The sequence below is a fragment of the Artemia sp. Qi Xiang Cuo genome, chromosome 3, assembly GCF_049724085.1.
Source record: "Artemia sp. Qi Xiang Cuo chromosome 3, ASM4972408v1, whole genome shotgun sequence".
Taxonomy (NCBI): Eukaryota; Metazoa; Arthropoda; class Branchiopoda; order Anostraca; family Artemiidae; genus Artemia; species Artemia sp. Qi Xiang Cuo.
The window spans coordinates 25,899,638-25,924,283 of record NC_142796.1 but is presented as its reverse complement, the minus strand read 5'-3'; the positions used below and the strand labels follow the sequence as shown (position 1 = coordinate 25,924,283).

Below are 24,646 nucleotides of genomic sequence, written 5' to 3'. Positions count from 1 at the left end.
CCTTTTGCCCAAACACATCCAATCAAAATTTTGAGACAGTCCTTTTATTAAACGTAGTTTTAAGTTCTGGAAATTAGGTCTTTGAGGATGACAACTCCCCCACAGCCCTCAGGGCAAGGGTTGTAAGTTATGCCTTGGGGGCATATAAGGTTTTGTATAGACAATGTTGTCGTAGAAACTTCAGAAAGGGCCCAGTCGATTGGAAATTTAAATGACTAGTTCCCTTTTTAATAGTCGAAAGTGATTCTAAGGTAACTGACACCCCTTCCACGCCCACCATTACCCCAAACAGATCCAATCAAAATTTTTATAAAGCCATTTGGTTCAACGTAGTTGAAAGTTCTATCAATTATATACTTGAGCAGGACACTCCGCCCTCAGTCTTCAGGGGCAAGGGTTATAAGTTATGCCCTGGGGCATGCATGGTTCTTATGGAAGGAATGCTCGTATAAACTTCAGAGGGGATTCGTTTGATTGAAAATTGAAAATTCTAGTTCACTTATTAAGTGTCAAAGATACTGGAGGGTAAACAGCTCCCCCCTCCGAACCCTCTTTTCCCAAATGCATCCAATAAAAATTTTAAGATAGCTATTTTGTTAAAAATAGTTCAAAGATTATATAACAAAAATTCCGGTGTTGACACACCCTACCAGGGCCCGGGGGCAGGCGTTGCCAGTTATGCCCTGGGGGCATATATGGGTCTTAACTTCAAAGATTATTATTAACTTCATTAACTCGTATTAACTTCAAAGAGGGATCATTTGATTGGAAATTGAAAGTTCTAGTTCACTTTTTAAGAGTCAAAAGAGATTGGAGGGCACCTAGCCCCTCCCCCCCTCCACGCCCTTTTTTCTCAAACCCATCCGATAAGAACTTTGAGACAATTTTTTTTTAAATAGTTCAAAGACCTCACCCTCCCCCCTCTCCTACTGTCTACACTAAAGTTTTCTTCTTTATGCCAACTACGCTGCCCCCCCCCAAAGACTTTAATAAGGAAAAGTTTTGTATGAGAAGAAAGTTAAAAGTTTCAAGAAATTTCGAAAGGACGTTAAGACACATCAAAATACACTAATAAGAACTAGATAAAGAATTTTCTATCCAATTACTCCCAGAAATTCTCTCAAACTGAAAATGCTAAAATACTTAAAATTACAGCCATGCTTAAAATAAGGTTAAAATACATACTTTGCGATAAATGCTAAATTATTGTGGCAATATCCATTCGATCATGGATCTTCGATCCATTCATTGTTGCGTGAAAAAATCACTTTTGATTTATCAGGGCTATGCAATTAAGTTGTCTATAGCAAAGGCCATAAGGCTTCAATGTTTTATTATTATTAATTAAAAAAAAACTAACGCAAAAATAAGTTTTCTAAGAAAAGTAAATAGCCATATTGAACTCAGGACCAACAGAAATTAATTCCTATTATAGTTAAAACTCAAAAAGACCAGAAATTACTGTTAAAGAAGAAACGAAACCCCGAACGAACATAAATTAAAATTAACTATCTTACAAACATAAAGACAACCGGTGCAAACATAAATGAATGAATAAATCTAATATAGCTTCAATATTTTTTTATTATTATTTTCCCCCCAGAGGTGCTTTATATGCAAGGGTTAAAAATACCATTTTGTTAAAAATAGCTGAAAGGTTAAATAACAAAACTCTGGTGTCGACAAAACACCCCAGGGCCTGGGGGGAGGAAAGGATTCTCGTATAAACTTCAGAGAGGGCTCATTTGACTGGAAATTGGAAGTTCTAGCCCAGCGTTTTAAGAGTCAAAAGGGATCAAAAGGGAAAATAAACCCCCTCACGCCCTTTTCCCACAAAATACATCAGACAAAAATTTTGAGGCAGCCATTTTGTTAAAAAAAAGTTCAAGGGTCAGATAACGAAAAGGTCAGATAACCGGGATCGACACATGTTGTATAAGCATAATATTTGTAATATAATTCGTTTTATAACTAATTAATCATTAGTTATAATAATTATATATACTAATTAATCATAAGTTATACCCGGGGGGCATATATAGCTGTTTTGGAAGGCATGCTCGTATAAACTTCAGAGAGGGCTCATTTGATTGGAAATTAGAAGTTCTAGTTCAGTTTTTAAGAGTCAAAAGTGATCGCAGGGCAACTAGCCCCTCCCTAACGCCCTTCCCCCCCCCCCCCAAAAAAAACAAAATCAGATAAAAATTTTGAGGTAGCCATTTTGTAAAAAAAAAATCAAGGGTCAGATAACAAAAACTCCGGGGTCGACACATGTTGTACAAACATAATATGTGTAATATAATTAGTTTCATAACTAATTAATCATTTGAAAAAAATAAGTTATTTAAAATCAACGAATCAATACAAATGTAGAGCATTGACCTATGACAATCTGTTCAGAAAATATTGAAAAAGTAGTCAATGAAAAACATTCACGCCAAACCTTATTTCGTTTTAGACAGATCGATAAACCCATCCGATAAAAATTTGAGGTGACCATTTTGTCAAAAATAATTCAAGCATCAGATATTAAAACTCCGGTATCGACACAACCCCCCAGGGCCCCGGAAGAGGTGCTGTTATTTATGCTCTGAGTATATATATATGGTTGTTATAGAAGGGATGCTTGTATAAGACTTATAATGTGTTCATTTGATTGAAAATAGAAAATTACAGTTCAATTCTAAAGAGTCAAAAGAGACCGACGCTTAATTAATCCCCCCCCGCCCTTTTCCCCCAAACCCATCCGATAAAAATTTTGAGATAGCCATTTTTTTTAAAATAGTTCAAACATCAGATAATAAAAACTCACAGATTGACACAAGCCGATGATATGACTTTGATAGCTATTTTGAAAACAATTCTGATGCTTTTAACAGTATAAGATTTGTTTTTAAAGTTTGATATTGAAATAAGGAATTTTTAAAAACTTGAAATTTTTTGCAACCAAATACGCACAAAAATTAATTAAAAAAACTTTCCGAAAAATAAGTTTTTCAAAGAAAAGCAAAGACCATTTTAAACTTAAGCTCAAAAGATACAAATACCTTTTAAAATTCAAACTTAAAACGACCAGAAATTACTATTAAAGAATAAATGAAACCCAAAACAAACAGAAATTAAATAAGCAATCATAGCAAAAACATTTAACAAGTAACAATATAAATGAATAAATAGATGATAAAGCGAATAATGCTTAGATTGAATATGAACATCAAGCTTAAAACGAAAAAAAATATTTTCCTATTGAAGCATAAATCAAACTTAAAACAAACAGAAATTAAATAAACAACTAATGCAAACAAACATACAATAGATATTAATGTAAATGAATAAATAAATCTTAAAACGAGTGAAACGTAAATTGAATATGCAAATCAAGCTTGAAACGAACAAAAATCACTACAAACACGAGCTTGGGTATCACCTCCTTCTCTCACTGTAAAAGTCTAAAACCTACTGCGTCATTGGTGCTTTACTGAAAACTATATGGGTCTTTAACAGTCTTGGAAAGTATAAACAACATCAAACTGAATATTTGATGTATAATGATATTAATTGTTGAAAGATCCATCAGTTCAAGAATTTATCTCACTGTAATTGTATTTTTTTTTCAATGTTTTAAGAACTGTATAAGAAAATATTTGTAATATAATTCGTTTTCAGTTAAGCGCCAATGACGCAGTAGGGTTTTGGTTTTTATTTACAGTTAGAAAAGGAGGCAGTATCCAAACACTTGTTTGTAGGGACACTATATTCGTCTTTAACAACTTTAAAAAGAGCTAATAAATAAAAATGAATGTTTGATGCATAATGATATTAATTGCTGAAAGCTCATCAGTTCAAAATGTAACTATAATTTTAATGTTTTTTTTTCAATATTAAGTACAAAAAAAAAATATTTGTCACAAAATTAGTTTTCAGCAAGAAAATTAGTTTCCCCTCCTCAACGCCTCGCTTTTACGCTAAAGTTTTTATTGTTTTAAAAAATAGAGTTGTGATAAAGAGTCTAGCTTTAGCGTAAAGAGCGAGGTGTTTAGGAGGGGACGGCCCCTTTCATATATGGAATCATTTCTGTTCGTTTTAAGTTTTAATGTCGCTCCTTATTTTCAATTAAAAAAAATTGTTTAATTTTTTTTTTAAGCTTTTTTTTAAAAACTTTTTTTTATTTAATACAGACCAAGTTTGAGATATCTGTAGATTATGTGTCAGTATTTTCATGGTCTTTATTTAACCGAAAAAAATTTTTGGCGGAGTTTTTTTTTTACCAAGTGCCCAAAAACATTGGGAGGGGGTACCCACCATACGTGACGGCCCTGCTCCCCACATCATTTTATCTTGCTTTGTTATTAAACTTGTTTACACCGTTTTCTCCAATTGTTATGCAATCTGTTCCGTATCTTGAGGTTCTGCATTATGTATTTTAGCGGTGTTCTGCTGAGGTTCATTTTACTAGAATTAGAAACCATCCCAAAGAATAGATTATTTTGAAGCAAGCATGATCTTATATGCTAATGTGTTGTAATTCATGTCAAGACAAGGAATAACATATATAAGAGGAAATACTATAGAGCTAAAATAAAAACACCCCCCCCCCCTCGCAAAGTTATAAATCAGTAAGAAAAGGTTTAAATAACAAATGGAAATAAGATGAAGATAGGTATTTTACTTCATGGAAAGGAACTATATCATTCCCTAATTCAAATAACCAAATCATTCTTTTTCTTGATCAAACAGTTCGTGGTAACGAACTGTAAGTAGGGAGCGACCCGGCTCAATGGTAACCGAAACTCTAGAAAACGGGTTTTTGATACCAATAGATACATCAAAAGAATCAAATTTCTATGCTGATTTCAAACATATAACTTTCATCAAGTTTAGTGCTACCCATCGAAAGTTACGCGCCTGAGAAAATTTGGCTGATTTTCAAAAAAAGGGGGAAAGACCCCCTAAAAGTTATAGAACCTTAATGAAAATCATACCATCAGATTCAGCGTATCAGAGAACCCTACTGTAGAGGTTTCAAGCTCCTATCTACAAAATGTGGAATTTTGTAATTTTTGCCAGAAGAAAGATCATGGATGCGTGTTAATTTGTTTGTTGTTTTATTTTTTTTCCCAGGGGTGATCGTATCGATCCAGTGGGCCTAGAATATTGTGGGAGGGCTCGTTCGAACGGAAATTAAAAGTTCTAGTGCCCTTTTTAAATGACCAAAAAATTGGAGGGCAACTAGGCTCCCTCCCACGCTCATTTTCTCCCAAAGTCACCTGATCAAAATTTTGAGACAGCCATTTTGTTCAGCATGGTCGAAAATATGATAAATATGTCTTTTAAGATGACTTAATACCCCGAAGTCCCCAGGGGGAGGGCTAAAAGTTATGAACTTTACCCAATATTAACATAATTATAGTATTGGTTATTGGGAAGTATACAGAAGTTTTCAGGAGGTTTTTTTTCTGGTAGTGGGGGGGTCGGGGGCTATGTTGGAGGATCTATCCATGAAGAAAGTTTTCATGGGGGAAGAGAAATTGCCATGAAGGGGGCGCCAGTCTAGCCAGCATTATTTATTGGTTATTGGGAAGTATACAGACATTTTCAGGAAGGATTTTTTTTCTGGAGGGGGGGGGATAGAAGAGGGGGTTACTCTGGAGAATCTTTCCGTGGAGGATGTTTCTTTGGGGTAAGGGACATTTCTTTGATGGGCGCGCCGGATTTCCAAGCATTATTTAAAAAACGATCAGAAATTAAATAAAAAAAAATCAAGTTTTTTCAACTGAAAGTAAGAAGCAACATTAGAACTTAAAACGAACAGAAATTATAACGTATGTGAGGGTTCTCCCCCAAGTTAATACATCGCTCTTTACGCTACAGTTTTTTTTTAGTGCTTTCAAAAGAGCTATCTATTCTAATTAAACGGCCTTTGTGATTCAGGGGTTTGTGAATCAAATTTTTTTAAACTTTCAATGTAAAGAGCGTGGTATTGACTAAGGGGAGAACCCCCTCATATACGTAATAACATATACGTAATAAAAAAACAATAAAAAAAACAAGCGATACGGCTCAATAGTAATCGAAACTTTTAAAAACGGAATTTTGATGTCAATAAATGTATCAATAGAATGGGTTTATAATTCTGATTCTAAATATATAAATTTTATTAAGTTTAGTATTACTCATCAAAGGCTACGAGTCTGAGAAACTTTACCCGATTTTTCAAAGAGGGGGAAACATCCCCTACAAGTGAAAGAATTTTAATGAAACTCACACCGTCAGATTCAGCGTATCAGAAAACCCTATTGCATTGGTTTCAAGCTCATATCTGCAATAATCTGCAACTTTGTATTTTTTGCCAGAAGAAACATAGTCGATTAGAGAAGTTAGTTACGAAAGTTAATTTGTAAATTACACCATAACTAAATTTAGAGATATCCATTTAGCAAAAGAAAAGTAAAATTTTATATGTAAATTTTATTTTCTTATTCAATGACGGTGAACCAAAATAAAAGCTGCATTAACTAAAAAACGATCAGAAATTAAATAAAAAAAACAAGTTTTTTAAACTGAAAGTAAGGATCGACATCAAAACTTAAAACGAACAGAAATTATTCCGTATATAAAAGGGGCAGTCTCCTCCTCAACGCCTCGCTCTTTACGCTAAAGTTTGACTCTGTCTCACAACTTTATTTTTTAAAATAATAAAAAACTTTAGCGTAAAGAGTGAAGCGTTGAGGAGGGGACAGCCCCTTCCATATACGGAATAATTTCTGTTCGTTTTAAGTTTTGATGTCGCTCCTTACTTTCAGTTTAAAAAACTTGTTTTTTTTTATTTATAATTAGTAAAGCAAGATGGTATTAGAAGAGCAATTGGTTACATATCGACGGTCTTGCATCAAAATGGCCAAAATTACAAGTTTACAGTCTCAAATAAGCTTCTATTTCTGTTTTCAGTTATATTTTTCAAAATTTTATCAAACAGAACGTGGTAACAAACTGTAAGTAAGGAGCGACCCGGTTCAATAGTCAGACAAACTCTAAAAAATAAAATATTGATACCAAGATATGTATCAGAACAATTGAATTTTTATGCTGGTTTCAAACATATAAGCTTCATTAAGGTTAGTCTTGCCAATAAATATCTAAGTGCCTGATAATATTTGCCTTGTTTTTGAAAAAAGGGGGAAACAACCCTCAAAAGTCATAGAACTTTACTGAAAATCATACCACCAGATTTAGTGTATCAGAAAACCCTGTTATAGATGTTTCAAGCTCCTATGTAAAAAACTGTGGGATTCTGCATTTTTTGTCAGGAGAAAGATCACAGATGCATGTTTATTTGTTTTTTTTTTTTTTTCCCAGGGGTGATTTTATCGATCCAGTAGTCCTAGAATATCGTGAGAGGGCTCATTAGAACGGAAGTTAAAAGTTCTAGTGCCCTTTTTAAGTGACCAAAAAAATTGGAGGGCAACTTGGCCCCCTTTCTACGCGCATTTTTTTCCCGAAGTCGCCCAATCAAAATTTGAGATAGCTATTTTGTTCAGCATAATCGAAAACCTAATTAATATGTCTTTGAGGATGACTTAATCCCCCACAGTTCCCGGGGGAAGGGCTGCCAGTTGTAAACTTGGCCCAGTTTTTACATATAGTATTGGTTTTTGGGAAGTATACAGGTGTTTTCAGGAGGAATTTTTTTCTAGCGGGGGGTCGGGATCAGAGTTGGGGTTACGGGGGAGGATCTTTCCATTGAGAATATTTCCTTGGGGGAAGGAACATTTCCATGAAGGGGGCGCCAGATTTCCCAGCATTATTTAAAAAACGATCAGAAATTAAATAAAAAAACAAGTTTTTTTCAACTGAAAGTAAGGAGCAACATTAAAACTTAAAACGAACAGAAATTATTACGTATATGACAGGGTTCGCCCCCTAGTCAATACATCACTATTTACGCTAAAGTTTGTTAGTACTTTCAAGAGATCTATCTATTCTAATTAAACGGCCTTTGTGATTCAGGGGCTTGTGATTCGAACAAAATTTGAACTTTATCGTAAAGAGGGAGATATTGACTAGGGAGCGAACTCCCTAATATACGTAATATAAACATACGAATATAGAATATCGTTACGCAAGTTAATTCGTAAGTTACGTCAGAACAAAATTTCGAGAAAGCCAGTTACAGAAAAAAAGGAAAATTAATATGCGAGTTTCGTTTTAAATATTCATGTACGGTGAGCCAAAATTAAAGCTGCATTGATTCAAAAACGATCAGAAATTAACTAAAAAAAACAAGTTTTTTAAACTGAAAATATAGAGCGACTCTAAAACTTGAAACGAACAGAAACTATTTCGTATGCGAAAGGGAATATCCCCTCCTCGACACCTCGCTCTTTACGCTAAAGTTTGACTATGTATCACAACTTTACTTTTTGAAACAATAAAGAACTTTAGCATAAAAAGCGAAGCGTTGAGGAAGGGGCAGCCCCTTTCATATACGTAATAATTTTTGTTCGTTTTAAGTTTTAATGTCGCTCCTTACTTTCAGTTAGAAAAAAACTTGTTTTTCTTAGTTAATCTATTAAAGAGCCTTAATAGCTTAGTGCGTTCCACGAAGTAGTTAACTGAAACTAAAAAAAAAAAGTTAGATGCAAAATCTAGATGCACTTTCGCCAGTGAATAATAGTTTACCGTCTGATAATATAAAGAGCTTGTACTTTTGCTAACTACGCAAGAAAGCCAGAAAAGCCGCATCTTATTTAAACTGATGATCTTACTCATTAGGTCTCCAGTCTCACACATTGTCCAGTAGCTCAAATGATCATTTCTAATTATCTTTATTGAAAACAACGACTTACCTCACTCTCTTTTCAAAATTTTCCCTAAAGACTTCTCTAAAGTCTAGCTGTGAACACCCCCCGGCTTTAACTAGACTTGCCACTAGATCTGATTTCAAGAATGTGTCATGGTAATGCTGAATCGCATTATGGAAAGTTTCATCAGCCATTATGTTTGTCTCGCCCTTCAGGAAACTCTAGAAAAGAAAGCATCGTCATTCTCATATGTGCATTGTAAAGAGGGACAAATGCAATTTGAAGTTCTGTGACACGAAGAAAGAGAAAAGTTTTTTTTAGAACAACAGAGAAATCAAAGGGTTTTGAGTTTGCGTTCATGTTGACAGTTGGTTATGATTTAAAGGCTATTGCTAAACTCCCTTTGAACAAAAATTTTCTAAGAGATCAAAGTCAGAAAGTAGAAACGTAACAGTTTTTTTTAAGTCTACTCTTAGCTATGCTGAAAAAAATACTTGCCCAGAATTTTATTTCCAAATTTGGTTCACCTTGAATTTGGTAAGACGGATTTACCTTATCTTGAATGTTATAAAAATGCACATAAATGCATGAACATCTGCACTTTTGCATCTGACATCTACATCTGCATCTAAGTTAGCGTCTGTTGGCATCATGAACATCTACATCTGCACTATTGCAATAGCTGATGCCTCACATACGTTCTAATGTGGTGTGTGCTTTGTATTCTTATTCTTGCTTTCCAAGAATACCTGTATTCTTGCTTTCCCTTCTTATGTCGAATTTTAAAGGACATTATTACAGACGTTGACAACACTTTCAGCACAAAAACTGAACAAGAATACTTGCAATTGGCATCCGAAGTATTTAAGCAAGCAACGAAATTACATGCTACAGAAACATATTGTGCAACGGCATTTATAACGAGTCAGGATGACATTCCCGGTGAGCAGCCATTTTGATTCTCTGTCAGTTCTAATCTAACAGAGGTCGGTATATTTTTGAACCCATGTGGCCAGAAGCTCGAACTTCCACCGTTTCCATTACGTTAAACACTTAGATTTTGAAAGCATCTATTATTTTTTCAGAGGACTCAAGCCGTTGTATCAATGATACCAAATTACAGCTCAGACTGCAAGATTTGATAGAGAAAGGAGAATTGTATTAAGAAAGGAGTGGCTTATTCACTTGTGGAACCGATGCTAAAAAAGGAAGATCTTTATTTATCGATGCTAAAAGGATCTTTATTTGTCATCGTATTCCCAAATGGATCGGCTTCTATTAACTGGAAGAAGTCTTATTTTTTTTCAAAACGGCACACAGCATTTGCTGACGACATGATTGAACAAAAATTCTATGTGAACCTCACAAAATAACTAGCCAGCTTATGAAGCCCAGGTCAAATTCAGATGGGCCTTTTACTCACGGGGTTTTAATTTTGATATTATTGGATGCATAGCAAGGGTTCCATGTTCCTAGGTGTAAAGCTTAATTAATTTGACGAATTTTTATTACAAGCCTGTTTCATAGCTTAGAGTAGTTCGTGCTTTACTTGAGTCACCGTTTATTTTGATTTACAGTCATGGTTGTAGCCACATTTTTCCTTAAAATGGGATGGAGCCAATGGTAATCATTCTTCTTAGAGAAGGGAGAGGGAGCATAAGCAAAATGAAATTTCAAAGCAATTGTTCAGAACTACTTGTTTTATTACTTATTGATAAATAAGAGAGGAGGCGAAACGTACCTTTTAATCTATGCCTATACTTAAGACAAGTCATTCATTAAGTTTTACTCTTTCGCAAGTGAGGAGTGCCTTTCTTGCTAGAGATTAACCATTTCCCCCTTTAAAAAGTATTTAAAGAAACCTTATCTTTTAGTCAAGACGGCTTTAAATGAAAGAAATCGACAAACTCAAGGAAGATATAACTGTTGTTTTGTTGGTAATTTCGGATATTTTTAGGTAAGGAACGGCTAGAACAGAAAGAAGACTTTGATTTGCTTAGAATCTTCATTTTAAAGAACACACTGATCGTCAATGATAGCTTTTCTTGGCAGCATGTTTTCTCTATTGCCCTTTCCCAAAAGTGTTTGTATAGAAAGTTGCTTTTCTAGTTCCTTTTAAAAGCTACAGTTTCCACTAAAATTCTTTTATGGAATTACCATGCCAAAATGCTTCTTGAAAGAATTCAGAGCACATTAATGCGGATACAAAACTGTGGATTTAAATTTAAAGTTGGAAAATTAAGGGAGGAAGCGTATTCTTTATCAACTTTCAATTGCTTAACTGTCACATATGCCTTCCCAAGGCCAGAACATAATTTGCACTTTACTGAAAAAATACAAATGAATGTGCATTGTCACTTTAATATACACATACTGATATTTAATAATCAAAATGTTAATATTATTTGATTTATTAAAGTTGTAAAAGTAAAAACATTTATATTTTTTCCAATAAAGTTCAAATTATGTTCTGGCGTTGGGAAGGCATAGGGGTTTTGAGCCCAACTTGTGTTAATTTCTGTTCGTTTTGAGTTTGACTCGGTTATTTATTGTAATTTCTGTTCGTTTTGGGTTTCATTTATTTATCGATTATGATTTGTGGTAGTTTCACATTTGGCAAGATATTTGATTTCATTTTTGTTTAATGGAGTTCTTTACTTTTCTTTAGAAAACTTATTTTGTGGAAAAAGTTTTTTTTAGTTTATAATTTGAAAATAATTAGGTCTCTCCTGTACTCTGTCCCCCGACCCAGTATATCGTGTGTATTTTCAAGTATGATTTATTCTTGATATATGCTTTGCATCAAACTATTAGCTTTGCTTTAATGCGAGCTATAAAATTTCTCATCCATGCAAAAACACTGTAAGTTTAAGCTATGTTACTTTAAATTCACTAAATATACAAAACTTAACTTATTTCTGACTCTCAGTCCTATCTAGAAATTTCTAAAAAAGCAATACAGCAGTTATATGAGACAGAATATTATTCAAAGAAGGCAAAAATAATGTATATAGATGCAAATTTTGATACAAATTTTTGCTATATCGATGCATGAGCCGTCCTGGTGTCGCAGATGATTTTGTTTGGGAGAGATTTAGTGGTGTGAAGCTGTAAGCTGAACCACATTCGACCCAGCTCTAAAATGGGTATCTGGAGATATCTGGAGGAAAACATGGGAAGCGTCGGATAAGTTTCCCCCAACAATGCAAACTTTCAACCGAAGACAAAAAATCAGGAGATCAGTAGATAAGCTTTAAACTTACAGGGCATGTAGACAGAGCCGGGTAGACCACAATGAAGACAACGTGTTTTTAAGTTTGGTTGTATCGATTGGTAACACCGGAAACTAGGTCAACACATTTTTTGTATCTGATTATCTTAAGCTCATAGGGCATGTAGACAGATACAGGGACAGGGATACCTAAACGAATACAACTTAATTTTCTAAACATTTGAAAGGAATGCCCTCAAAAGGAAGAAAGTATGCTAAAAATTTACTGCATAACAAACTAGTGAAAGTACAAGATAGTTTAAACCATAAAGATATTAATTCCGGGAAGCCTCAGCAGTTTTTACTCTTTTCAATGTTATAAAAAAAAAAAAAAAAAAAAAAAAAAAAAAAAAAATGGACAAGCAATATATTGAAAAGAATTTTGGTAGAAATTTGAATAGAGACACGTACCTAATACTTGAAAATAACTTTTTGTATTTGGTAGAGTACTAGCATAAGGGAATAGTTTCTTGTTTCCAAATGTTCCACATTTTATTCAAAAAATAATTTTTCGGGATATGTTTACCGTCTGCTGCTGAAGTCGAAAAAATAAAGTCGCTGTTAGCAGCGACTTTCCAAAAACTATACCTGCTTAAACGTTAAGTCTTATCAAATTTATATGGTCGAATTGTTCGAGCTAACAATGTGTAAATTTAATTCTATACTAATACAGGCAATGGAATTATATTTCATTTGGATTAGGGCCAGAAAAACAGGTCAGAGGTCAGAACCTCCAAATTGGAATTTGAATGACATTATACTAACCGTAAAATATGGACAAGAATCTTCGGAAATGTCTTGGGAGCTAGCCAAAGCAGAAGATTAGACTACAGTGAGGCGGGAAGAAATGTACCACTATATTGGTCACAACATTTCAGCTGCCTTAACTTAAATGGTGGTATATTGCACGAGATAAATTTTACAGAAGAAGAAGAAGATAAAAGTCAAAGAGGCAATCCTACGTTCTTCTAGTGCCAATTATCGATCTGTTCTTCACCCAAGGAACACTTTTTTGCATCCAAGAAACGGCAAAGGCAATTTTAATGGTATAATCTTCAATCTACATCTACTTATGCGACTCAGAAAACGCATTTTGGGAAAAAAAAGAAACTTTAAAAATCTTGGGAACCAAACAAGCGCCCTATCCAGGATTTTTTTTCGTTTTTTTAAAAAATGATTTTTTTTCGGGGAGAGGGGGCACAAAAAACTCTAAAAACACATCAAAAATGTGTTTATATTCGTTTTTGTTATGTTTTTACGAGTTGGAGAACGTTTTTTCGAAGGAATTGGAGTTCAGACCCCCTAAAACCCCCTGGCCTGGATTCAGCCTTGGAACCAAATAAGATACGGGGCAGCGGCTTGGATCAATCAGTCAAGCATTGTAATTTCAATTATTACTATAAATTTTAGCTCAGAAAGAACTCACATAATTCCTTTTGAATTACCGAAGCGAATCTTAACACAGCACAAGGTATTTTGTAATACACTAGTTAGTACAAACTGGAACGTAAAGATCCCTCTCCTTTGAAGCGAGCGCGGCCTCTTTTGGGCAAAATGAAGTAACAAAACACATTGAAAGAAAACATTTAATTGACTATTCAAAATAACTAGGTATTCCTTACGATCTAACCTTTCGTTTATTCCTCAAATACTACTGACAATTAACCACTAACACATTTTCTCCGCGGAAAATTCACCATGGAAAACTTTCCCCAAATGCAAAATTGAGTAGCCAAAGGAAAATTAAGACAAATAAAAAACGAAGAAAAGTGTATAATTGTACTTCAGCAATTATGAAAAAGGGACGGTGGCTTATTGTGTGGATGGGGGAGGATGCCAGATCCCGAAGACAGCCCATTTCAATGCCCAAATTGTCTAAATCAATATGAACCTTCAGACAAACATAAGAAGGGGTATAGGGGGGAGTCATCTCTCAAATTATTTCGAAAATGTGCCGTTGAAATAAAAATGCATGTCAAAGTGCATGTAAAGGAACCCTTCACAAAATATATCCGGGAGCTGGGAAACGGAAATCTTCTAAAAACATGACTTCAATGAAATCAAATTACCTGAGGATATAATTTCCAGTGAAAATTTAACTGAAAAATTGTCACAAATGCCTCGTAAATCAAAATTACAAAGGGATGAATGAATACGTTATTTTAGTTACACTGGACAACGAAGTAAGTAAAATAAATGGGATGATTATCTATTTACTCCCAGGAGAACACGGATCCTATATAAGTCACTATTTTGTGAAGGATAAACGGGAAGGATGAATTGAATTCACACCAGAACTTCTTAATTCAATCGAAACTGCTGATTTGCCACCCCGTGATTCAAAAGTACAGAATAACATGATAGTTATGCTAATGCGTAATTCAGATATTTTAGAGAGTAAATACAATAGAACAGACCTGGTTTTTACTGAATTATATAACGGCGTAATTAAAGCAAAAGTGATTACTGGGGAAGAGCAAGAAAAGTAGTCAACATTATTTTGCAGTTAGAAGCGAAGCAACAGCGAGAATATTACATATATAAAAGCCTACCGTTTGAGCCCAAGCTTTGCCGATTATAGGAGCCGATTTACAAGAATTGATATCATTACATATTAAAAATTCATTTTATTTTCATTAGTTTGTTTTCCAGTCATCTTGAACATGATACTGATTTTATTTTCATACTTCGCCGATGTTTTGGAAAATTTACAAACGCTGTTCAAAATATATAATAGGCCCGTTTTTTAGCACTAAGATCTTACATCTAAGATCCTACATCTTTCTGCAAAGATTATCGTTTTTTAACTCATCTTTGTTCTAAGATCTTACAGCTCACTGATATTAGCAGAAAGTGTGAAGACTGCCACTGTTTTGCCATATAGAACAATGATGAGAGAACTTTGATGATCTACTCATCATTGTTCTCAGACCGCTGATCAGAGCAGAATGATGAAAGACGTTTGCACAAAAACGACCAAAGATGTAAGATCTTAGTTCAAAGATTTCACTTTTAAGCGTTGTCTGACAAAAGATGTAAGAACTTAGCACATTGATGAGTGAAAAAACACCCCTAATGCTTTCAATAATATGCAAATGACGCAATAGACTTTAGAAAGTTTACAGTTATTGGGAGGGCAGTAGCCAGGCTCTTGCTTGTAATAATTTCTGTTCGTTTTACACTGAATTTAACTTGAGTATCCATTTCAATTTTTACTCGTTTAGAATTTCAATGTTCATCTATATTAGTATTTGTTACCTTTATCCTGAATGTGGTTATTCATATCAGTTTCTATTCGTTTTAGGTTTCATTTATTCTTTGATAGTAATTTATGGTCGTTTGAGTTTTAATTATTAAAAGACTTTATTTCTACCTGTCTTAAGCCTTAATATAGCTCTTTACTTTTATTTGAAAAACTTCATTCACCGAAAGTTCTAAAATTTATTTTTTTTTAAAATGACCACTTATTCGGACTTCCATTTGCTTTCTTCAACAGTTTTTGCTGAGTCCTGAGAAACCAACATGCTAATTTATCTTCGATTCCCACTTTTTCACTTGAAAACAATTCCGTTTTATCAAGAGGAAATTTCAGGATTTTGGAGAAAAGCCCAAGGAGTAAGAGCTACGTTTAAAGTACCCATTCAACACTCGAGCGAAAATTTGTCTCCAATGGACCGGAAATAGCTCCCTAATTGAAAGAACCCTTGCTTGGGTAATACATGTAGACCCCGGCGCCACGCCGATAGGGGAAGGGCGGTGGTGGCGAGGGCTTCAGAACCCTTGCATAATAAATGGAATAATAGATAATAGATTCGCCGTGGCATTCAATAAGATTCAACGAATCTAATCAAAAGGGCACACACGAAAGCCAAATTAGGCCAGTAGCCTATCCCCGACGAGTGGAGGAAGAGGATGCAACAGTGAATAGAATAAAATCTTTTGTACCTCATTTCTCGTCTCGTAGAGGATATTGTGTCTCCAGAAACTAAGGATATTGTGGATAGAGGATATTGTGTCTCCAGAGAAAAAGGAAGCAAATTTGAATGACAAGTGGATTGAGTTTATAAATGCAAAAATAGGCAATATGCAACAATATAGGTCTAATGAAATTATGAAAATATCGGAATTACGGAAAAAGTAATAAGCATCAACACGACTCATGCGCAACCAACATTAATTGCGAAAGACTTAACGCAACAAAGCATCAGTCTGAATGTAATAGAAAGTGAATTTGAAGAGAAATATTACGGGTTTACAGTACGAAAAACGAAAGTCCCTCACAAAACAATGCACAGAATTCAAATTTCTCAAATGATCGAACCAATAAATGATAAATTTGAAATATGGTTTGCGTTCCCATCGGATGGAATTCCCGAAAATCTGTTAAGCGAAGAACAGATCATATCCTATGAAAAAGGAGAAGGGTTTATTTGGGTAACAAATACCCATGAAAATGATACAATTAAGTTAAAAAAGGGAACTTGGCTTGTCCAAATACAAGTTATTTCAGAAGTTGATTTAGAAAAGTGGAAAAATTCCAAAAGAAATCTAGTTAATAACATCAATGCCTCTAATGACAAATACCCTCTAACTAAATCACAATTTTTAAATAAGTTTAACATAGACCACATTAGTGACATGAAGCTAAAGCAAAAATTACGTGCGCTATTATGGGATTTTAAAGATGTGTTCTGAACATCTGAAGAAGATATTGGGCTGACACTGTTTCATGAACATTCAATTCAAACTACAGAATTACTGGTTGCAAATCAGCCCTACCCTAAGTTTTTTAAATTAATTTCAGTTTGTTTTATATTGACATAGTCTTTTCAGGGAAATAGAAAATAACTCTTAAAATTTTTTCTTTTTTTTTAAGACTTTACAGTTTGACCTGCTATTTGTATGCAGGAGAAAAAGTTTCAGCAAAAATATCCCGTACAAGCATAAGAATTGGTTAGTAAATAAAACGTCACGAATTAGAAAGAAATAGTAATATATACCCCGGTATAAGTCCGTATTCAGCACCAGTGATCTTCGTCCCAAAGAAAAATGGTGACCTTGGACTTGTGGTAGACTATAGAGCCCTTAATAAGCAAGTAGTTAGTGATAAATTTCCCTTAACAAGAATAAATGAAATTCTCGACTCTATCTCAAGTAAAAAACAATTTCACTTCCTTAGATCTTACCCAAGGCTATCACTAAGTAAAGACTGTGGAAAAAGATATCTATAAAACAGAGTTTTCCACATAAATGCCCTTTAGTTGATTTCGTTAGGGGTTATGCAATTTGGGCATAATTACGCATAAATTTTCTGAAGTAACCACAAAGGCCTAAGATTCCTTTTAATTCTTTTATGGTTCGCGGGGGGTCAAAGATTTTCAACACATTTTATCTTGTCAGAATCTGGATATATCTGACCTTGGGTCACTACTACTCCCAAAAATTTAATTTTAAGCTGTAATAAATTGACTTTTTCAGGCCGGTATTTTAAGTTGCTCTAACTGAATTCATGAACACTTTAGCTAAAGTTGCTAATTGTACTTCTGCGTTTTCTCCTACGCGTATCACATCGTCTACGAAGTGAATGATATTATTTAATCCTCTTAATAAATGTAACAAAGGTCTACATAATGCGCTTGAAATTGGCTTAAGTCCAAAAGGTACTCTTAAGTATGCATGCCTTCCCAAGGCCAGAACATAAGAAATCAAATAATATTAACATTTTGATTACTAAATATCAGTATATAAATATTCAACTGACAATTTACATTCATTTGTATTTTTTTTTCAGTAAAGTGAAAATTATGTTCTGGTCTTGGGAAGGCATAGGGGTTTTAAACCCTACTCATTTTAATTTCTGCTCGTTTTGAGGTTGATTCAGTTATTTATTGTAATTTCTGTTCGTTTTGGGTTTCATTTATTTATTGATGCTGACTTGTGGTAATTTCACGCTTGGTAGATTATATGATTTTATTTTCTCATTTTGGTTTAATGGAATTCTTTACTTTTCTTTGAAAAACTTATTTTGTGGAAAAAGTTTTTTAAATTAATTTCAGTTCGTTTTATATTGACATAGTCTTTTCAGGGAAAAAGAAAATAACTCTTTAAATTTTTTCTTTTTTTAAGACTTTACACTTTGACCTGCTATTTGTATGCTGGAGAAAAATTTTCAGCAATTTTTAACAACATACATCCTTTTAAAAATCTAAACGCAAATAGCAGTGTTTAATTTAGTTTCGTACCTCCTCTAGTTGACCTGAAATAGAAAACTTGATACCATTCCCAACAAAAAATCTGTTTACTTTATTTGATAGCTTGGATACACTTACGCTATTTTGATTTGGTTAAATTTTAAGAGCAGAAGTAGCCCCGAAAGTTTGAACATAATACCCTCAGTCGTTCTTGGAATGGCTGAGATGCCTTATTGGTAATTAGCATTAACACAGTACATTTTGATATAATCTTAAGGCAACACAGTTTTTAAACATAATGGGCAAATGGGAGGGGGACTAGTTGCCCTCCAATCACTTTTGACTATTAAAAAGGACATTAAACGGGGTTACTTTGAACTAAAAGAATCTTTTTTCTCCTTTATTTCGCAATAAATTTTGTAAATGGTAACATAACAACCTAGAAACACATTTTCATATGTATTTCTGACCGCTGAAGAGGGTGGACGTTACGGATTTTTTCTATCCTTTCCCACGTGGCCATAAATTTTTTTTGAAAATGATGTTCAAAGTTACCAACACTTCGTCCAACTTTGAACTACGTTATTTTATTTTTATGTACTGTTCATGAAGTTTTCTAATTTGTTCAAAGTTGGCCATGCTTTCGGTATGTTTGAACAACCACTTATTTACAGAATTTTTCCTCTAGGATTCAATTTAAAAAAGGTCACTTATATTTAACAAAATAAAAAAAAAATACAGAAAATTAGACTAAGTTCATGTCAAAAGACAAAACTTGCAGAAAAATCCCGGAAAACCGGCGGCTAGCATTTGTGTTCTTTGCAAAGTTTTTTTTGTAGGACTTTATAACTTCACGGTGCCCTGCAATTTGGAAGGGGCAATGTCCTTTTAAAACGAGTGGTCCAGCTAAAACATATCTTTCTTCAACAACACTGACATCACCTTTCTTGGGCCAGTTGTACCTGAAGTCAGCATTGCTCACACGTTCCATAAATTTGAACTTCACCATCCCCTCATCTGGAAAGTCCTCTGCTCGCCCAGTGTAGAAATCTTTCTGATAGAACACAGCATAGAAGTCAAACAGTTTAATTGGGATACCTGAGTCCTTCTTACAAGTAGAAGAAGTAATGAATACTTCTTACAAGTGAGTCACTACCCTCATGTTCACTGTTCTGGGCTTCATCCCAACTAAGTTCACTGGAATCGTTGCATAGTTTTTACGGCAAGTTGTCTGAAGCGTCTTATGATGAGCAGTCTAGATTCAGGACTTCTCGTAACTATTTTCCAGCTCCCTTTCCTTTAATTGGCTTCATTTTAGCTTTGCCAGGTTTCACTTCACTCGTACTTGAATCCTCAAGAGCTTCATCTTTTCTGTCGCTCGATTCAGCTAGTGATTTTCTGGGAGCCTCGTTAAGCTTTGTCCGCTTACGCGACACAGTACCAACAGTGACAAACCGCCTTTTTTCAAAGGAAGTTATGACAGAATCACCAATTACCTAACGGATTTCGTCATTTGATCGCGTATCGGAAATCTTTTTGCTGCAACGCTTTCCGTCAAAACATGCTGTGAACCCATTTTGAAGGTTGACATTGTCATCCTTTTCCAGCTCATCCCAGAGGAGCTTCAATAGCTTCGGAAACACCTCCTTTAGGACTGAATTTTCAGCAGGGTTTTGCATCTTGTATTCTTCGAGGGTTCATTTCTAGATTCGTTTAGTCAGCCCAAAGAATGAAGTCTATTCTTTTCAATATTTTTTTTTTTATAAGATTTCAATAAAAACTTATATTCCCCCAGGGTATAACTTATAACCCTTGCCCTGAAGACTTTGGGGACTATCCTGCTCAAAGGTATAATTTCCTGAATTTTAGACTGCATGGAATAAAATGGCTATCTAAAAATTTTGATTGGATATGTTTGGGGAAATGGTGGGCGTGGAAGGAGTGTTAGTCACTCTCCAATCACTTTCAACTATTAAAAATGGCCCTAGCTCTTTCAATTTCCAATCAAATGAGCCCTTTTGAAGTTTCTATGACAAAACTTTCAATAAAAATCTTATATGCCTCCAGGGCAGAACTTCCAACACTTCCTTGGTTACTAAGGGGGGGGTGTCATTCTCAAAGACCTATTTTCCAGAACTTTCAACTACGTTGAACCCAATGGCTATCTGAAAATTTTGATTGTATGTGTTTTGGGAAATCGTGGGCGACAGAGGGGGGCTAGTTACCCTCCAATCGCTTTCGACTATTAAAAAGAGCACTAGCCCTCTCAATTTAGAATTGAATGAGAACCTTTTCAAGGTTTACGACAACTCTCTAAAAGAACCTTATATGCCCCCAGGGCAGAACTTACAACCTTTGCCCTTGGGGCTCTGGGGGGTTTTTCATCCTTAAATACATAATTTCAAGAACTTTCAACTAAGTGGAACAAAATGGCTATCTCTAAACTTTGATCGAATGTTTTTGGGGAAATGGTGGGCGTAAGAGGGGGGGGGGGAACATATTTTCTATCTGGAAATCAACTACGCTGAACAAAATGGCTATCTCAAAATTTTGATTGGATGTGTTTTGGGAAATGATGGGCATGGGAGGGGGTAGTTGCCCTCCAATCACTTTTGACTATTAAAAAGGGCACTAGCCCTTTGAATTTCCAATCGAATTAGCCTTTTTTGAAGTTTCTACGACAACGTCCTCTATAAAAACCTTAGATGCCCCCAGGGCATAACTTAAAACCCTTGCCCTGAGGGTGGTGGGGAGTTTCCTCCTCAAAAACATATTTTCTGTCTGGAAATCAGCTACGCTGAACAAAATAGCTATTTCAAAATTTTGATTGGATGCGTTTGGGGGAATGATGGGCGTGAGGGGGGGGGGGCTAGTTGCCCTCCGATCACTTTAGACTATTAAAAAGGGTACTAGCCCTTCGAATTTCCAATCGATTGAGCCCCTTTTGAAGTTTCTACGACGACTCCTTCCATATGAAATGCCCTGCTCTGCGGGAAAAAATAATATATACTACATTGTGCCAACATCGTTCTTATATGCCCTCGGGACATAACTCAAAACCCTTGCTCTGAGGTTTGTGGGGGACTTTTCACCTCAAAAACATATTTTCTATCTGGAAATCAACTTTCTGAACAAACTGGCTATCTCAAATTTTTGATTGGATGTGTTTGGGGAAATGATGGGCGTGGGGGGGGGCTAATTTCCCACAAATCACTTTTGACTATTAAAAAGGGCACTAGCCACTCCCATTTCCAATCGAATGAGCCCTTTTCAAAGTTCTTACGACAACTCCTTCAATATGAAGTGCCCGGGTATGGAGAAAAAACACATTATGCCCTCATCATTCTTTACTTAGGCAGCGCTAGCGCGCTGCACATGATTAATTAAAAAAACTGTGATGCACAAATTGCAGCCTTTTCTAAGATCTCCTGTTGAAGAAGCTGCAAGACCCGTTTCAAATCACTAAAAAAATCGCATGCAGCAGGATAACGAGCCCATCACAATTACAAAACATTGTTTGGCAGTGCCTTGATGATAATTGGGTGAAAAAGTCATTTATGAAAGCAGTGATATCATAAACAGCGTGATCACGCTGCCTTAGTTAGGAATGATGTTGGCACAATGTATTATTTTTTTCTTGAGACGAGGGTACTTCGTACCGAAGGAGTTGTGGTAGAAACTTCGAAACGCTCATTCGATTGGAAGTTGGAGTGGCTTGTGCTCTTTTTAATAGTCGAAAGTGATTGGAAGGCAACTAACAGTCCTTCCACGCCCACCATTGCCCCAGACACATCCCATCAAAATTTTGAGATGGTCATTTTGTTCAGCGTAGTTGATTTCCAGATAGAAATTATGTTTTTGAGGAGGACATTCCCCCACAGCCCTTAGAGCAAGGATTGTAAGTTATGCCCTGTGGGCATAAACGGTTATCATAGAAAGCGTTGTCGTAGAAACTTCAAAAAGGCTAATTTAATTGGAAATTCAAAGGGCTAGTGCCCTTTTTAATAGTCGAAAGTGATTGGAGGGCAACTAACCCCCTCTCATGCCCACCTTCTCGCCAAACACATACAATAAAAATTGTTAGAGAGCCATTATGTTCAACGTAGTTGAAAGTTTAGAAAATTAGGTCTTCAAGGATGACACCCCCACAGCTCTTAGGGCAGGGTTGTAATTTATGCCCTGTGGGCATTTAAGGTTTTTTATAGAAAACGTTGCAGTAGAAAATTCAAAACGGGCTGATTTGATTGGAAATTTGAATGGCTAGTGTCTTTTTCAATAGTCAAAAGCTAACACCCCTTCCACGCCCACCATTTAACCAAACGCATCCAATCAAAATTTTGAGATAGCCATTTTGTTCAAAGTAGTTGAAAGGTCCGGAAATTACATCTTTGAGGAAGACACTCCCCCCACATCCCTCAGGGTAAGGGTTGTAAATTATGCCCTGGGGGCATATAAAGTTTTATTGAAAGCTTTGTCGTAGAAACTTAAAAAGGGGCTCATTCGATTGGAAATTCAAAGAGCTAGTGCCCTTTTTAAGAACCACCAACTTCAAAAAGTTCAAAAAGAAACTTAAAAAGGGCTCATTCGATTGGAAACTAGAAGGGCATGTGCCCTTTGTAATAGTCGAACGTGATTGGAGGATAACTAACACCTCTCTCACACCCACCATTTCCCCAAACACATCCAATCAAAATTTTGAGGTAGCCATTTTGTTCGGCGTAGTTAAAAAGTCTATAAAATATGTTTTTGAGGATGAAACTAGTAGAGGCGACCCTATAACTCCGACGAGAACACCCTGCTGCCACCTATAACTTTTTTACATAATTCATGGATGGTTATGTGTTTTGATCGTATTATTCGATGTTTCCATGGTTTTTGTTATTGAGGATTAAAAAACAGGAGCTTTCTCACTTTATTGGACTATAGAGTCATTAGGGAGAACGCATGGTCAATGGGGTCAATGTTATTATTGTTGTTTTGGGTGTGCGATCGAGTAACAAGGGAGAACACGTGGTTAATGGGGTCAATGTTGTTGTTGTTGTTTTGGGCACGCGATAGAGTCATAAGGGGAACACGTGGTTAATGGGGTCAATGTTGTTGTTGTTGTTTTGGGCACGCGATAGAGTCATTAGGGAGAACACGTGGTTAATGGGTTCAATGTTGTTGTTGTTGTTTTGAGCACGCGATAGAGTCAATAGGGAGAACACGTGGTTAATGGGGTCAATGTTGTTGTTGTTGTTTTGGGCACACTCTCAGCGAATGCCAGGGTCAATGTTGTTGTTGTTTCCGGGCAAAGTTAATGACACTTCCTTCCTGTTGTTGTTCGAGGCAAATGATATGAGTTCCCGGGAAACAGTATTTGTTGTTGTCGCTCAAGGCAAATGTCTCTGTGGTCGTTATAATACACAAGTTCCATTTGAACAGTGTTGTGAGGTCCTCTACCCCAACCCCAAAGGGTTCCAATCTCCCTACCCCAACCCCGAAGGAAGCCCCAGGTCCTCAAAGGTCCATCAGGCTCCCAAAGGGCCACCCGGCCCTCAAGGGTCCCCCAGAACCCCCCCCCCCGGGCCCCAAAGGGCCCCTCCCCCCTTTGGCCCCCAAAGGGCCCCTCTCCCTCCATCCCCCCTCCTCACCTTCCCCTCCCCCTCCCCTCCTCTCCCCTCCCCTCCTCCCCCTCCCCCTCCCTTACTCCCCTTCCCTCCCCCATTTTTTAATATTTTTTTTGTGCATTGAGACACAGAACGACCCCCTCCCCTGGCCCCTCCCCCCTCCCAAAGGGCCCCTGGCACCCCAAAGGCCTGATTTTTCAAAGTTCATTTTGAATTTCTTTCGTTGAAAAGCAAGAGTTGGAATATTTCACTAGTGTTTGGTTGTGGTTTACCTTGTCACAGTTACATTTTCTTGATTTTTCAAAGTTCATTTTGAATTTCTTTCATTGAAATGCAAGAGCTAGAATATTTCAGTAGTGTTTTGCTGTGGTTTACCTTATCACAGTTACACTTTCTTGATTTATCAAAGTTCATTTTGAATTTCTTTCATTTAAATGCAAGAGTTGGAATATTTCAGTAGTGTTTTGTTGTGGTTTACCTTATCACAGTTACATTATCTTGATTTTTCAAAGTACATTTTGAATTTCTTTCATTGAAATGCAAGAGTTGAATTATTTCAGTAGTGTTTTGTCATGGTTTACCTTGTCACAGTTACATTCTCTTGATTTATCAAAGTTCATTTTGAATTTCTTTTATTGAAATGCAAGAGTTGGAATATTTCAGTAGCGTTTTGTCGTGGTTTACCTTGTCACAATTACATTCTCTTGATTTTTCATAGTTCATTTTGAATTTCTTTTATTGAAATGAAAGAGTTGGAATATTTCAGTAGTGTTT

The 24,646-nt window shown here is 35.6% G+C and overlaps 1 protein-coding gene across 1 annotated transcript in view; it reads right to left on the bottom strand.

The window, feature by feature from the left end:
• LOC148953928 (calcium-dependent secretion activator-like) overlaps nt 1-24,646 on the bottom strand; it is a 97,486-nt gene that overhangs the window by 3,047 nt on the left and 69,793 nt on the right. The window contains exon 4 of the mRNA XM_089086024.1: nt 8,847-9,022. Coding sequence (XP_088942150.1) covers nt 8,847-9,022 — 176 coding nt within the window. The remainder of the gene's footprint in view (nt 1-8,846; nt 9,023-24,646) is intronic.